Below are 17255 nucleotides of genomic sequence, written 5' to 3'. Positions count from 1 at the left end.
CTGAGAGAGCAAAGGTGGCAGCGCTGCAACTGTAAGAGAGCCTCTGACTACAACACACAAACAAGTCAACAAACTGACTCCCAGGAACAGAAAAGTGCGAGCAGCCAGTGGTCCGACGTATAAATCTACAATAACATCCAATTTAAACAGATTTTAAAAAGTTCTTTGGCACACATCCTGAAAATGCCGCTGCAGAAATAACGAAAGAGGGGTCATGTTAGTGCTACGAGCATGTGAAGAGTTCAAACTGTATTTAGAATCACTCAAAGCACAAAACCTGCCGGGATATATGGACACAGTCTTTCATTATTGAATGGCACAATAAGTTCCAACAAATCTAAAAAAATGCTTTAACCTATTATCAAAATCAATTACATGAAAAAGAGCAACATCTTGGTGCAATTGTGGCTGGTAGTTGTTTTGTTCTTTATCAATCAAACTTTATGTGTAAAGCATCTTTCAGACAATGCGTTGCCTCTCAAAGTGCTTCATGAATAACATACGATGACATGATAGAAAAGAGGAAAACCCTAGAAAACTGACAAAGATGTTGATTAAAGTGAAATAAGCTTCGAGGCTAATTTGGTTAGAAAAAAATGAAACCGGTTATGAAGGTACAATGATACGATTACAAACCACAAAGCACTCCAAAAAGCCAGACTAAAGTTCATGTTTTAAAATAATAACATTATGCACTTCTCTCCGATCCAGTGTAACAATCATTTTGTTCTGACGAACGAATAACGTTAAGACGATAGAACAACATGCATCAGTTAGTTTTGATTTGATGGGTTTTGGTTCAGTTGAAAGATTAAAAAAAAAAACAAAAAAAAAACTCACCTACTAACAAAATCCCCGAATTCACCCATTCATATGGAATATCATTAGAAGTTACTTCCTGTCAGGCAGTTACTTCAACGTTACAAAATCCTGCTTAAAAACGCTGATCTGTTAAACTTCACCACGCGTATTATTATTATTTTTTTCCTTAAGAAAATTGGTCTGATTAGACTTCACCATAGAGTTCAGACCTAAACCTCTTGCAGTCTGCCGGGCTTAAAAAAAATATATATCAGAGGGCTTATTAGCTGAACGGAGAGGACAGCCACAGCTAGAGCCAGACTGCATGAGAGATGGAGAGAAAGCGGAGTGAGATAGAGACCTAAAATGCTCCAGAAGTCTGTCACATGGGGCCCGAAGCCGCACACCTCAGCACTCTTCCTCCCTGTTCTGTCCGTTCCTGACATTTATCAGCTTTATTAGATTATCTGGGCTACATGGCTGCCTCTGGGTGCGCACACACACACACACACACACACACACACACACACACACACACACACACACACACACACACACACACACACACACACACACACACACACACACACACACACACACACACACACACACACACACACACACACACACACACACACACACACACACACACACACACACACACACACACACACACACACACACACACACACACACACACACACACACACACACACACACACACACACACACACACACACACACACACACACACACACACACACACACACACACACACACACACACACCTTTCGATTCATTACAGTCCTAACTGCTTACTTAGGCTTATGCCGTCTTTAAATTAAACCACAGATAACCGAGCGCCTCGGAAAACGTCGGCCCTTAGCGTGGACGGGGGCGGCCATTGAGGAGGAAATTAAGAAACATTGTTTGCGAGTGTATTATCATGCATGTGTGAGTGGTCATAAGGTTGGTTTTTAACGGGCTCATCTATAGGGACTCTGCCTCCCATCATTAGTAATTCAATTTGCTCTTTATTAGCGGCTCTTATCAGAGGCACAGACGGCTAAGAGCGGCTCTCCTCACTCCATCTTTCCCCCACCTTGCTCCACCTTTTCCTGCGACTTCGATGCTGAATGCCACGTCTTTAATTAGAAATGCATGGAAGCGATTCAGGTGTGTCAAAGAAAAAACTGTCTCGGAAGGAGGAAGATGAAGGAAAGGGGACGGGGACGAATGCATAATGGAAGAATGCATAAAGTTGGGTCAAAGTATCAAAAGAAGAGAGGATTGAGGGGACGGGAAAAAAGCCTGATGTTAATAGTGATGGCGTTTCTAATGTCTTCTGACTCCATTGAGTATGGGAGATTGCACCAAGATGGGCATGAGCCGTGTAGGGTACACGCAGAATGACCGGAGGGTTGGAGGGGCAAGTGGAGCGAGGGAGGGAGGGAGCGAGGGAGGGGGGGAGAGAGCTGTAAAAACAATGATTGCTTTCCATCAGGTTAGGCCTATATTCTACAGTTCGTTAAAACAATCCAATTTGCAAAAGGATAATTATGCATTAGCTCCTTTTTATCTACTGGAGGGAGAGTGGTGCCAGGGCTTGATAGCAGCGGCGCTGCCTGCCTCCACCTCTGCAAATTACCCGCTATCGGCACTTGTTCGCCATCACGGCTGAATTGGGCAATCAATTAACCTCCTCCCCCCCCCCCCCCCCCCCCTCCTCCTCCTCCGCTTATCGCCAGCCTGTACTCCTCGACAGTGACAGCAGGCGGCTCAGAGCGCCAACAAGGAGGACACGGTGTGAGCCGTTTCCCTCTGTTGGGCACAGCTGGAACAGCTGCTGCTGTCAGAGTCTATACACCCCCACCTCCTCCTCCTCTGTGTTCTGTTCCTCAAGATTGACTTGTGTTTCTGTTATTTGTTGCCAAAGTTTACCGTTTGTGAGTCAGAGGCTGTGTCCGCAATATTCCTGCTGTCATCTGAAAAGTGATTTTCGGGATGCGCTGCTGGAATGTCTACCAAAGTTTGGCGACGCTCTTTTAACCTTTGAGCCATGCAGCAGAGAAGCAGATAAAGGAACAGTCGACACTACAGTGGCTGAAGCTCTTGGCTACCACACACGGGTGTCCTTTACTTGATAGGCCATTTAATGCTGGAGCCAAGGCAGGCAAGGGGTGCCAAAGTGATTCAACACCGCCACCCGATGTACAACAGCGGAATGATTTAAATTTTGCATGGTTTTAACTGAAAGAGATTTAAAAATTCCGAGAAAGAAAAGATTGTTGTCCCATAGAAGTGAGAGCAAATTATATAGAAAGTGTGCATATTATGTACAGTGATAATAATATTAAGAAGTGTGCTTTGAGGGAAGCATTGATTAAAAAGTACGCAGTTTGTATACTAAAAAATAAGATTTTTTTTTAGATTTTATATCAACTTTCTTTTTCTATTTAAATTATGAGCATTTGTTTGACAGTTCATAAATAGATGACAAAAAATAAAATAAAGTCAAGAGCAATTTTTTGGTTTTTCATCTGTAGTGTGTGGTGCTCACTTGTCCTCGATAAGCTGGGAGACAGCCGTCTCAGTTTGTGCCTCCCAAAAGCCACCAGCTCCCTGGAGGGCGTCCTCCGGACTCCTGCGGGTCTCCTGGGCACAGTGTTGACTCTTGCCCGTGGGGTGGACCTCGCTGCCGACGGAGCGCCGCCTTTCTCCGTGCCTCCGCCACCGTGGCTGTATAGCACAGAGGGCAAAGTGAAGAGGACATTCAGTCAACGAGCAAATATCATATTAAACATCACACAGTTGAGGTTGACATTTTCATTCAGAATCAAACTCGGGTGTTTCACTGAAGTCACGTTCAAATGGTCAAAATCACAGACACAAATAAAAAAAATAAAAAAAAGGTGACGAAATAAGTTAAACCAAGCAAATAAAATACTTTGCTGCCATCTTCTGGTCAAAGATTGTAACATGCATCTTTAAATGAGTACTTGAAGGGGTCATATTATCCAGCTGTTCAACACTTTCACATGGTCTTGTTGGTCCAAAAACGTTGTTTTTAAAGTTTGTTGACCCATATCCAGCTTTGCCTTGATTTTCATCCATTTGAATACTGGATCATAGAAGCTGCATTCAGAATCTGCTGTGTCTGTGTGAGCTGGACCGGCTTCCTCTCGTGGTGCCATGTGCCAGAGCAGAGCTGCCTAATTGTGGGAGGAGTCAAAGGACAATGACACTTTATAGGGTTTGATTTCTGATTGGCTCGTTGGACCAACACACTTTAAAAAATTAAAACAAGCCAGGGAGAGATGATAGACTTTCTTTACTTCTGGGGCATCATTCCAGGTATATGGACACATATTACTGTTGGAAAACCATTAGAAAGTGAATTTTGCATAATATGACCCCTTTAATAAATTGAGACTAAACTATTTAGACACACGTCTACTTCGTAATTGATCACCTGCTGTCGGACTTCCTGATGATCTTCATCCTGCTGCGCAGCTTGAACGCGTTGGGAGAAGACGACGGAACGGAGGCCCGTGGAGGTGTGGTGGGAGAAACAAGAAGCCCTCCTCTGAACACTTTGCTGTTTCTGTCTGCTGTCCAGTGGAAGGACGATCTACGCCGGATGCCTGTTGAACCTCCTGCCGCTGCGGGGGACTCTCCCACGCCGCCGGCCTTCCAGCGATAACGACTCCCCGGGGACCCACTGGCAGACGAGCCTGCGTATCCCTTCTTCAGCCTTGTGGAAGCAGACGTGGCAGTTTTAGCTTTTTTGGCGGAGTCCCCCTTCTCACACGCTCTCTGTGGTGAACTCAGGGTTTTCGGCGAGGGGGACTTTCGAGAGGACTTCGCCTGAGCCCCTGCCGAGCGGACCCACTTGTACTTCGAGGACTTCGGAGAGACAGAAACTGGGATCAGTTTTCTGAGCGACTTCTTGGCTGAGGTCTTTTTGCTCTGGACAAGTAAAGACGGACTCCCTGCAGGCTTAGTGACCGACGCTAAAGGAACAGAAGCAGTCCTGCTTGTGATCAAATCCCCTTCTGTTATGTTCTGACTCTTGACCCAAGTGAACTTGGACTTCTTCAAAAATGATGTAGACACTTGGGTTTGACTGCTCTGAGTTGACGGGGTAAAGGAAGGCTCCGCGGACGTTGTGAACCGAGCCAAGGGAGCCGGCGCAGAGGCTTTAGCACTAACGTTGTAACTCTGCTTGGTAGAGCTGGTCTTCATGGTAAATGAAGGTTTGATCTGAACTTTGGGGCAGTTCTGTGAGCTGGTTGAGGTACTGGCTTTGATTAATGAAGCTCTTACTTCAGTAACCTGTTTGTGTTGAAGGTCACGCTGAGGAATCACAGGCTTGTTTGCAACCGCTGTTGCTGCCGTTATTGTCATTTTTGTGTGTCCGTCTTTAAGATGCTGAGCACTCCCTGAAGATGAACTGGCAGTCTGGGTTCCCCCTCTGTGACTGGGCAGTGAGATGCTGTGGCTTGCACGAGCAGAAGATGAGGAGGTAGCTGCGGCGGCGGCAGCCGGCGGGGTCTTATTTTTCAGAGAGTACGTTTTCGTCCAGCTTACGCCGCTCTGAGAGGCATAGGCACCCCGGCTGGAGCTGTGAGGATGGATGGCGGCGAGACCACGACCTCGTCTTGATGTGGAACGCTCCGACGGTCTCTGCACTGTTCCTGTAGACGGTACGTCGCCATGGATACTTTTGTGTTCATTGATGAGATCTGGGAATCGAACACAAAAAGTGAGCCGAGGACTCCTGATACAGATCATTAAAGGAAAACACGGTCGTGCGGCTCTCAACATCAACATGTGTGTGGATTAGAGCAAATGAGTTCGTAGAAAGAAGATTATCAGAACAAGTGTTGTTGATGTGTGTCTTTTAAAGGGTTGGGGGAAAATAAACTATATATTCTAAGAGCTCCTCCATTGATTGCACATAAGATTATTACAGCAAAATTAGCTGAAGGCTCACCCACCCACCTTAGATCAGTTGATACAGAGACTGAGAAATTTGAACTGTATGGAAGGCTTGACTTCGCATACAGTTCATACATATAGCCAACGATGGGAATGAGTGGAAGATTATTTCGAGGACTTCCAACATATGCATGTAAACTGATGTAACATAATGCTGCTTATCCATCATGTTATATCAGCAGATTGGTTCCAAATGCATTCTTAACCAGAGGAAAACCACCACAAACATGCAGCCAGTGTTTTATTAGATTCACCATAACGGAAACTGGGTCCTGGCGGTGATGATGTGAACCCAACAGATCCCTGACTGACATTACTGCTTCTTTGTGTGTTCACATAAAGAGATAGATCTGTACCAGACTACATCCACGGAACATTTAGTTTCTGAGTTAACTTGCAGGTGTCTTCAAATATGGTGTATAATAACAGAAATGTGTAAAATGACATGTGTTAGGGAGGCATATAAAGCAAAAGCTTAGTTTGCAATCTCACGTTTAAAATCTCTGGAAGAGGAACTAAGAAATTAGATAAATTCCTGTTTTTACATTGACAATCCTGAGACAGCACTGCCTTATGAAAGCGTTAGTTTTTCCCCTTGATTCCTATTCCTATAAAAACAACCGCACTGTCACATCCTCAGCACTATTGGCCTGGAAAATAAATGAGGCAACATTTACATAGCAACATTTTAAAACAACAATGTAATTCAAAGTGGTATAAAGGGCTGAAACAAAGTTTTTTGAAATCCCACTCACTATACTCAAAGGGCATGCCTGTTAAGGGGCACACTGTCGATTCTAACAGTTTAACAGAGGAAAGTGCGTGTTTACATGTGACAATTTATTGTATTTGTTATTTTTTTTTCCATGTTAAATCCAGTAATCAGAAGCCCTGCTAAAGCACCGGGGCTGTAATCTGTTTTCAGATCATAAAGACTAACAATAAAGCAGAATGTATATACCTTGTAGAAAAAGGTACAGAAGCTAAGAAGATAGAGGTATTCAACAGATTTGTTAAGGCGTTAGTTTTACAGAACTGGGTTCAAGGTAATGTTTGACGAGCGCGTGTATCGAGTTAGTATAAGACTCGGTCCCGACAGCCTTCCGGTCGCCGTGTGTGTAACCCGAACCACGGTGACAATCCCGGTAGTAGCGGGCTGTCTGCGAAGACAAGACTCACTTTGTAGAAGTTCAATTTGACTCTTCAGCGCTTCCCTCTCCTCCATGTTTACGACCAGAACCAAACGTCGCAATCGACTGCGCTAGAAGATGACGTAGGAGATTTAACCAATCACAGCGTGAGACGTTTCGTAAGGATTGAGCCCTCCGCACGGACTGGCAGGCAGTGATGGACGACTTGATCCTTTTGACTCCTGACTTGGGTTATATGACTCATTCAACTCGGTCAGGGGTGTCCAAGCTTGGTCACGGAGGGCCGGCAAACCTGCAGGGTTTAGCTCTCTCCTTTTATCAATTTTCTTTTACATACCAGGTATACAAACAAGGGTTCTTCAGAGCAACACAGAGGCCCCCTTCAATAAAGCTATATAACTCCTTCCTGTAAATTGGGTAAATTACTATGTTTTAGTTATTATTATATTTTCTGTGCTTAAACCAGTCACATTTTGATTTTACCTATTTTTCTCCTGTCTTACTTGATATTAAATTTTCTTTTCTATCACCTCCGTGTGGAGCAATGCTTAAATGACTTATCTGGGAATAATAAAGTATTTCTATTCTATTCTATTGTATTCTATTCTATTCTATTCTTTCAGAGGTAGCACTAGTTTGCAGTCCGTAAGTCCGCGCTGAGGGTTCAAAACCCTCCCCGCTCCTCCCAGCTGTCAAATCGGCAGCGTCATAGAAATGATGCACATAAAAAAAAAAAAAAAAAAAAAAAGAGTCATTTCCTCAGCATGAAAGTTTTATTAAAAGAGACGACCGTGAAGCTGTTGTCACCGTTTCAAAAACAAGCCTGTATTGAGGCTGCAGTTTTCCATCCCAGAGGCACTGCGACGTCAAATGACGCCGCCGTGAAGCGAAAGGGGAAGTGAAAGTTAAAGCGGCGCTGCAAGCGAAAGGGGCGAAGTTTACAACAAGCGAGGAAAAGTTCAAGAAAGTGGCTTAAAGAGTGGAGGTACAACAAACACGTATTTGTTTATGTTTGTTCATGTGTTACGCGTTTTGCTTGTCGGGCATTGTTTTGCGTTTTGTTTTGCGCAGACGTCGTCAAAGTGACTCCACATTTGTCGCGAGCCGCAGTTGAACTGAGGCGATTATCACTAGTTCGTGTTTTAAGGGGGAAAAAGTGAATAATCAGTTACAAACACGAACATCCCTTTAACAGAGTGGGATTTTGGGTGAATTTTTCCCTACACTGATGGACACCAGAATTTTCACTTACTTGTAGTTATTATTATTATTATTATTATTATTATTATTATTATTATTATTATTATTATTATTATTATATTCTGCTAAAACGGCTCCATTTTGACGGCCTAAACGTGCTCACCTCTTCCTGAAAATTTGCACACACGTTTGAAAGGCTTAAAATTGTGTATTTTATGGTCACCGCTCATGTGTGTCTGGCCAAATGGCTCCATAGCGCTTTCGTGTGTGGTTTCATTATGAAAACAACCAACAGCGCCATCTCATGGCCCGATATGCTAACTATGTCCTGGAATTTAAGTAAATTTGTGTGAATACTTTCTGGGGGGGGGGGGGGTTGTATGAGGGGGAGGCTTGTCTTACATTCCTCGTTTCTGTGTCTCTGTACAGCTTCCCGGCTTCATCTCCGGGCCGCGTCAACATGGCAGCAGAAAACTACAACTACTTCATCCTGATCAAAAAACCCGAAAGCCCTCGGGGTGTAAACCTCGGCTGCCTCTGTTACTCCTATAAATTCAAATCTGACCGTAGCCACCGGTCCTCTTCCAAGATCCCGTCGGTTTACTTCATGAATGCGCAAAAATCGTTCAAAAGTTACGATCTAGACGTGAGCACCGTCAAGGAGCTAAGTCGACAAGAGGCCAGTCTGCTGCTGGCTCTACCGGATGACGGTGAGAGGTTGAAATGGTTCGACGAGAGAAACGCGCTCCAGAACGCAGGAGGACTCACTGTGGGCGCTTCAGTAACCGTGAAGGAAGATGGACAGTTGCTGAGAGGCATCATCCGCTATATTGGACCGAAAGACCATCACAGGCATCCAATAACGGCAGCATACTTTGGAGTTGAACTGCAGGTATGTGTGACTTTAACCATAATAATGGGTGACGACAACCGGCATAACACTATAACCACAGAAGGTTTACTAAAATTACCCTTGTCTGTTTGTTGCGGCACCTGTCAGTGTTGAAAGTAGAAAAATGGAAAAGACTGTAATTCGAGTGGGTTTGACTGACAGTTGGGTAATTGCATATGAAGCCACACACACACACACACACACACACACACACACACACACACACACACACACACACACACACACACACACACACACACACACACACACACGTGTATCTTTTAGACTAACCGCCCTGACATTTGTTCGGTTACTTTTGTGTAAAACCCAAAGATAGGCACATATATGTCTGGACATGGAAAAATAAACGTCTTGGACAACAGTGCTGTTCATGTTTTGTCTTCTCCAAAACACTTTTTTTTTTTTTTTTGACAGTTGCGACTTGTACTCAGATGTGACGTGTGGTCCAGAAATTGCGGTAGCTCGATCGAACCACTTTAGTGCGATGTATGCCCATCAGATTAATGCACTTCTTGAAGGTCATTCATTGTCAGTCATTGAACGTCGGCGATCCAGAAATCAGAAACGAGTGAATGATCCACAGGATCATTTTTGATTGATTTTGACTTTCTTGCTTCTTTGCCTCCAGGAAGCGGATCACGGGAAAGGAAACACTGACGGTTGGTTTGGTTCAGTGAAAAATTTCTCCTGCAAGACAAATTGTGGCATTTATGTCCCATTTTCTGCAATCCGGGCCGATGGGCTCGATTCCCCATTGCCCTTGGCTCTTGAGCAACAACCGGAGTCGGAGGGGCTAAACCCAGGAGACAGAGTCACTTACTTTGTCAATGACGAATGTCGGCATGGGATGGTCGTGAATGTGCTGGAAGAGGCTGGACAGCACATGGTGCAGATCTCAACAGTAAGGATTGAAGTTTTGCATCAACAAAGAGATCAAATGAACTGAAATGATTTACTTTACAGCAATGAAAAACTGTTCTCATGTTTTGTTGTCATTAAAACTAAAACTGTCCTCAGACCATCATCTCAGAACCTTGGCTCAAGCTAAATTAAAGCGCTACTGGTATTTTCCTGTTAATCAGGCAAGCTGACCTTTAGTTTTAGACACAAAGTTGACCAGGCTTATTTTTTTTCCTTCTTCTTGTCTTTGTTTTGTGATGTCAGGACACAGATGAGTCTGGAAAGCGAGGCGGCTTAGTCCGAGTTCACCTGGACAAGGTGGCCAAGGGAGAGGTGCCTACAGGTTGGAGCCTCTTCTTCTTTAAAATGAACCCCGAAGCCATGTCTGACGTCTCAACTAGATGCGTTCTTCACTGTAGAGCCCCAGAGGATGGAAGTCAACACGGCCCCCGAGGACGTGGCTGCCGCTCCAGACTGGAGTCTGGATGTGAACTCGCTGGTGGAGGTCACTGTGGAATCGGGCAATTTGTATGGAATCATTCGCTGGATCGGCAAGCTTCCCGGTCGAGAGGAAGCCTCGGTTGGACTGGAACTGGTAAATCTCTATGTTCCCGCCTCAATGATTAGATTCAAAGTCACTAAGTGCTTCCAATGTGCAGGTTGATACAAAAAGTACACTTTCAAACGTGCCTGCGCCACATACTTTCTTTTTTTTTTTTTTATCGCATTCACACATTGCTGTGGATAAATGCAGTATGCTATTTCCACTGTAAATTTAGGTTTTTGTTTGTTTGTTTATAGTGAAGACATTTTGATTATTTTTTTTGTTTTGCGTACACAGTCGCAATAGTGAGTGTATTTTTACACAATGAAATATTAACTGGTAAATTATTAGCTCGATATGGCCACAATATTACAAGATATGTAGGGCAATTTTAACTGAGGAGGAAATATCATGAATGGACGAAATTAAATTTACATGGGCATTAAATTCTGTTCTTAATAGTCTTAAAAAGTCTTAAATTGAACTTGTGGAAACCCTAATAGCTTTCCCAAGTATTGAAAACCTGATGTATACATTATTGGTTTTACATGTTAAACTGAGCTCCAGTCCTCCGAGTGCTGCTGTCACACATGTTTATCAAGCTGTTGGCCTGACTGGTTCACACATTTCCAAACGTAGGAGGAAGACAAAGGAACGAGTGACGGCACCTTTAAAAAACATCGGTATTTCACATGTCCTATGAAGAGAGCCCTGTTCATCAAGCAGAGTTCCTGCCGTCCTGACTCGCGCTTTCAGAGCTCATCTGGCAACGTCGGTGAGAAGATACCTAAAGTGGAAGACAGAGGTTGGTGCAGGACTGACGAAACAGCTTTTAAGTAGGTGATATGTCCCCTCTGTTGTGGAGTACTTCTGTGGGGATGTGGAACTCTGGGTCTGGAGAGTCACCGCTGTCCTGCATGTTTTCATGATGATTCGGCTAAAGTGTGTTGAAGAGGAGAGACACAGAGGACTTGGAACCTCCAGGACCTGTGCTGAACACCACTGCTGTATAAGAAGATAGATATGCCTGCTGGATGAAAAATACCATTATATTAAGTTGACTGCAGCTTCTGCCTGCTAATGTCCCGGTGGGCATCACTGGTGTAACCTGTTGCATTTATTTTTATTGTTTTGCTTCAGAGGATGACGTGGCGAGCAGTTCGGAGAATCTGGAGATTGGAGACCCTATCGACACGGAGCGGGTTGATGAGCTCCTGATTGGACGGATGAGGGGAATCCAAGGCCATTGTAACTCATGTTATATGGACGCGGCTCTTTTCAGGTCAGCAGGAGGGATTTCTAATCAGGTCTGTGCTTCGTGGGAACTGTGCCGGCAGCTTGTTAAAGCCTTTCCAGTTAACCGTGGAGATCAAATCGAGGCCTGTTGGGCTTAAATAGCTTGTAACTGTGTCACAAACTGGCAAAGGAAACAAACTTACTGGCAGGTATTGCTTTAGAGTTAAAACAAAATGTATTAAAAGATGCAATACTTGATGTGTGCGTGTGATGCCTGGGGGGCCCGAAGCATTGGCGAACCACGCTCTTAACATCTGAAAGGACTGCTCCAAGACAGAATACAGGAAATATTATTCATTCTTCTCAAATGTTGGCTCAACTTGTAACTTTGTTGCTTTACTTGTTGGTCAGTGATGGAGAAAGTTCAATGTTACACTGAGATACTTTTAGCTGGAATTTCCTCTCGGATGGCAACAAGATCAGAGAATTAAGTGTTTATAGCTTTTGTAGAGATACACATAAACCATAAATCCTTGAAGTATTAGATGTAGTAGATGATGGAGGCCACTGTGCTCATTGGGACCTGCTAAGCGGCAAAATGTTTTTCTGTGCCGTTGGTTTGTGTTCCGACACGCACTGTCAACTGTGACACCTGATGTAGACAGGTGACGGCCTTTCCAAATCGTGACTCACCTGAATTTACCACAGGTGGACTCCAATAAAGCTGCAGGAACATCGCAATGATGATCAGTCGAAACGGGAAGCACCTCAGCTCAGTTTTTGAGCTTCATGGCGAAGGCTGTGAATATTTGTGAACTTGTGATTTCATTTTTTTTATTTTTGTTTTTAAGTCTTAAATAAAATGTAAACATTTCAAGAAGACTGTGCACCCGTAAAGCATTCAGTTGAAAAATCAGGTACGGGGGGAAAAAAAAGAGGATTGTTCGAAGTAACTTGCTTCCTGTGTTGAGCGCATTTCCGGTCCCAAAACTTCTCCAAGATGCATGTCAAATAGACTCAAGGAAATGAATTCAAATTGGCTGCATGTGATGCAGAAAGCTAAACATATTGTCCGATTCCTTGTTTTCCAGCTTATTTTCTTGTTCCCCTGTGATGGACCCCTTGTTATTCAAGGTACCGTCTCCTAAAAACGCCTCGGTCCAAAGCATGCTGCTCCATAACATCGTCAACCCGCTCCGCAGGTGTGTGTCCTTGTACCCGCTCACGTCCTGTGAGGACCCCCGGAGATGATTTCTTTTCACGCTTGTGTTTTTGTGTGTGTGTCGATGACAGCAAGGGCTTTGTCGAAGGGTGCCACATCATGAAGCTCCGCCAGCAACTGCAGAAACTTGGCTGCAGTCACTCGTTTACCTTCGACGAGAAGGGTCGGTTCCACCTGGAGGATGTTAAACATGCCGACTTTTTTGCTCGCGAGTGTCTAACTCCACTCCTTTCCTGCAGATCCAGAGGAGTTTCTTATTGTAATCATGCAACAGATCCTCGCCCTGGACCCTCTCCTCAAACTGTAAGCTTACAGCTCCTGTGATTAAAAAAAAAAAAAAAAAAATTTGAATTTAGGTGCATTCCTTCCAGCTGTGGATGTTTAAACCCTGTTTTACTTCCCTTTTCAGATCAGTCGGTGGTAAAACACAGGAGAGTTACTGCTACCAGATTTTCCTCGACCAGAACCACAGACTGGTTCTGCCGACTGTCCAGCAGCTTCTGGAACATTCCTTCCACACCGCAGAGCTGAAGCTAGCAGAGGTGAGACCCACCCATTGTCTCTGTTAACGATGGAATAGCATGGCCCTACGTCAGTCTGACCGACAACTGATAAGAATACAGCTGGTCAGCAGGGGTGGATGTGGAGCATTTTCAGGCTGGGGGTGGGGGAGTCACCAAATGTGATTAAAAATTCAAACTTTAATTAAAGCTACTACACTACAAAGGCAGTTAGTTATAAACAGACATTTTTATGGTAGATTTCCTTCAAGTAATTCGTTTTTTTTGGCGACTCTTATTTTCTGTCCACGCGAGAAAGCTATTTCATGTGACCACATCAGGGTTTTTTGCCGATCATCCGCACGGCATTTTAAGAGACCAGAACGTTTTTTTCGTTTTTTGTTTCTTTTTAAAATGGGTTCCAAGTGGGGAAATTTTTAAAACACTGCCTCTGCAATGAGCTATGGATTGACAAAGACGCAGAAAATGATTTGGTGAGTTACAGCGCCCCTTAAAGGCCTGGCATATGTATTACGCCGCTTTCATAGCGACGTCTGGACAGATTTTTTTTATTATTTTTTTTTAGCAAACGCCAGGGAGAAAAAAGATTGCGTTGCCTAATGTGGGCAGGGCCTTAGAGCTAATGTTGGAGAAGGACTAAGGTACAGTAACTGGAGGAATTAGTCACCGTACTGTAATTTCACTAAGGATGAAAAGAAATGCACAGCATTAATATGCTTCGGTTGCATATTGTGGTCTCTGAACAGTTTGTGCTTCACGCAGACTGAGGGGAAGTCCTGATTTTCTGAATTTTACGGACCTTCAGATCCAGAAGCAGTGTGATACTTAGCTGCTGATTAGCCTCAAGTTGAGTGGTCACTAGTGCTTCATGCTATAATGTGGAGTGACGAGTCTCTTCATTTCCATTTGGTGAAAGATGGTTTTAGTATGATGGTGTGTTATCACCTCTTCCAGTTCTGCATCTGGTTTCAACTGTGGGTCAAACCTATTGTGCTGCACCGTTCTTTGTGAGCCTGCAGTCTTAGTCTCGCACAAGTCTGCTGCTTCCATTGCATCGGTATACCCTCTGACGGAGGCAAAAGGAATTCTGATTCTGATTCTGAAGCAGTCAATAATTCAAGAAGCTATTCAGAGAAGGTCGGTTGTGTCAACGTGAAAATGATGCTGTTGAGATTTATCCTTTGTTTTGGCTCAGAATTGCTCTCCTTTCACAAGGTCACCGTGGGCTTCTTTCTTTCTATTTCTTTTTTTTTTTTTTTTTTCCTACTTACTAAAATCATATAGAAATATTATAAAGACATGCTTCTTGTTCTTTCTGTGGTTGGCTGTCCAGCAGTTGGTGGTGTAGGACACGTCCTTTATTTCTCTAAGCTTCTCTGTTTTCATGTGGGCAGGTGCCATCCTGCCTCATCCTCCAGATGCCGCGCTTCGGGAAGAAATTCAAGATGTTTGACAAAATCATTCCCTCTCTGGAGCTGGACATCACTGACCTCCTCAATGAAGGTACCAGCAAATACAAGCCCAAATGCAACACGGAGGGAGTGACACTGCTGAGGTAGTCAAGAGACAAGAGTTCATGAGTTTTCAGTCTGCCTGTGTGTGTTTTCAGGCCCTCAGCAGTGCATACTGTGTGGAGACCTGGCAGGGGAGGAGTGCACCGACTGTTTTAAAGATCCTCTTTTTGGCTCGACTGGACTCAAAGTGTTCTGCAGGGATTGCTCGACTAAGGTGCACTTCAATCTATTTTTCAAATATCCATATCATATTAAAACAGTTGCCGTGTGAATGTTGTGTAGCTCTAATTAGCAGCCTTAGAAAAAAGAACCTACAATTCTTTTTAAGTGACGTCTGCTGATGTGTGCATATTGGCAGTTTATCTCAGCTGCTTCCTGTCTTTGTCTTGTTTCTTTAAAGAAATTCTAACAACCAGATCATTAGTATCTCCCAACACAAACTGATGTAACTTGAGCCGAAGGTATTGAATGTGTGCATCATTAGTATAGTTTTAGCGACTGGCAAACTGAATTTGTGTGTGTGTCTGTGTGTGTAGGTGCACGCCCATCCCCTGCGTCACTCTCATAAACCAGCTGCTCTGAACATCCCCGCCGAGTACACGATTCATGGCAACCGTCGCGGCCTGACCAGAGACAAGCTGAAGCTCTTTGCGGTGCTTTGCATCGAGACGAGTCACTACGTGTCGTTTGTCAAACACGGGCCAAACAGCAGTGACTGGATCTTCTTTGACAGCATGGCAGACAGACATGGTGGGAGCGCCCTCTTTCAGTCCAGCTTCAGAGTCACTGCTTGTGCTTTGGTACTAACCGTCATGTCGTTGTCCAGGTGAAAGCGACGGGTACAACATCCCGGAGGTGAAGGCCTGCCCCGAGGTCGGGGTGTACCTGGACATGTCACCTGCCGAGCTGGCCAATCAGGTGCCCCGAGACATGAAGGGCGAGGCCAAGCGTCTGTTTTGCGATGCCTACATGTACCTCTACCAGAGCACCAGCATGTGCCTCTACCGCTGAGCACACACACCAGCGCACGGGAGGGAAAAATCTCAGCCGTTGCTCGAAAAAAACCAAAATCTGAGTTGTACATACGTCTGGTGTTGGGATATAACTGTCAACCTTATTTAATTTATACAAAAATTGGTTAACTTTTATGATTTTGGATAACTTGAACAACACTGATTTGACTTTTGCACTATGTAGACGTAAATATGACAATCGCTGCAACTCCGGGTGGTGTTTCACATAAATAAATATGTAGTTTTGATATTCTGTTGGACAAAATGACCAAAGGAAATCACCTAGTAGACTGTAACGTCATGATTTAGTTGGGCTTTTAATGAAATCCACTGCGCAGTAATTCCTATTGGACTGTAAATTTGTTGTGAATGTACTGAAAATCTCACCTTTTTTGTGCCTGATTTCGAAAGGGGTGGCTCCGTGGACCAGTTTCTGCTCTCACATTAAGATATTACCTTTTTAACCCTTGTGTGCCTTTCTGTGTATTTCTTGCACTTTTCATTTGAAAATAGTCCATTTTGCCTGTGTGGATAACAATTTTATAGGGCCAGCCAGGATTAGCAGCCCAAAGACATCTATGAGCTCTTTAACACAGACAAAATGATTCAGCTTGTCCTCAATGTGATGATCTCAAGAATCCAACAAGCATGGCTTTTTAGAGCTGAATTTTTATAAAAATAATAAAAAACATGATTGAAATCAGCATTTCCAGATGTTAACAACCAAAACAAATGGGAACAATCTATGGGAGTATAAAAGTATTTGACACTGGTTTAAAGAGGCATCAAAATTCAAGAACTCCAATGAAATGTGTCAGCACAGAGCAAGCGGATGGAGTCCAGTCATAAGGTCTTATTGGACAATAATAATGACGAAGTGTCTGAAGGACAAGGAAGAGGTGGACGTTTCACTTCACAGTGTGGCGGTAACAAGGACGCACATCAACAGAATACCGTGAATCCAGATTCCCTGCTGGTGCGTTCTCAATCCATGTGGAACGCATTCACACGCACACTCAGACACCGATACCATGCAAGACGATTAATCCATCCATTCAGAGCAATTGGGGGTTCAGTGTCTGACCCAAGGGCACTACGACATATGGACAGGTGGAGATGAGGAATTGAAGCTGAAAATTTCAACCTCTCCAACAAGATGCTTGAGTGAAAAATACTGGGGGGAATTATTTTACACATGAAGAAATTTTGTTTTCAAAAGGCATTCAAGCCCAAACAACT

The 17255-nt window shown here is 44.0% G+C and overlaps 2 protein-coding genes across 2 annotated transcripts in view; one reads left to right on the top strand and one right to left on the bottom strand.

Annotated features, from left to right (window-relative positions):
- zc3h3 (zinc finger CCCH-type containing 3) overlaps nucleotides 1-7060 on the bottom strand; it is a 66949-nt gene extending 59889 nt beyond the window's left edge. Inside the window, exons 1-3 of the mRNA XM_080473886.1 lie at nucleotides 6982-7060; nucleotides 4274-5546; nucleotides 3362-3540 (exon numbers count right to left, since the gene is read on the bottom strand). Of these exons, the coding sequence (XP_080330012.1) occupies nucleotides 3362-3540; nucleotides 4274-5546; nucleotides 6982-7027 (1498 nt within the window). The 5' untranslated portion in view covers nucleotides 7028-7060. The remainder of the gene's footprint in view (nucleotides 1-3361; nucleotides 3541-4273; nucleotides 5547-6981) is intronic.
- Nucleotides 7061-7655: 595 nt separating this feature from the next.
- Nucleotides 7656-16485, top strand: cyldl (cylindromatosis (turban tumor syndrome), like). The gene is made up of 15 exons (XM_080472733.1): nucleotides 7656-7938; nucleotides 8583-9045; nucleotides 9695-9967; nucleotides 10231-10309; nucleotides 10386-10561; nucleotides 11150-11315; nucleotides 11651-11792; nucleotides 12838-12948; nucleotides 13040-13131; nucleotides 13208-13271; nucleotides 13378-13510; nucleotides 14884-14992; nucleotides 15099-15217; nucleotides 15540-15753; nucleotides 15830-16485. Exons 2-15 carry the CDS (start codon nucleotides 8614-8616, stop codon nucleotides 16012-16014), a joined length of 2295 nt encoding a protein of 764 aa, XP_080328859.1. The 5' UTR covers nucleotides 7656-7938; nucleotides 8583-8613; the 3' UTR covers nucleotides 16015-16485.
- Nucleotides 16486-17255: the final 770 nt, after the last annotated feature.

Source organism: Lipophrys pholis (genome assembly GCF_963383615.2).
Source record: "Lipophrys pholis genome assembly, chromosome: 10".
Classification (NCBI taxonomy): Eukaryota; Metazoa; Chordata; class Actinopteri; order Blenniiformes; family Blenniidae; genus Lipophrys; species Lipophrys pholis.
This window is presented reverse-complemented; position numbering and strand designations above follow the sequence as displayed.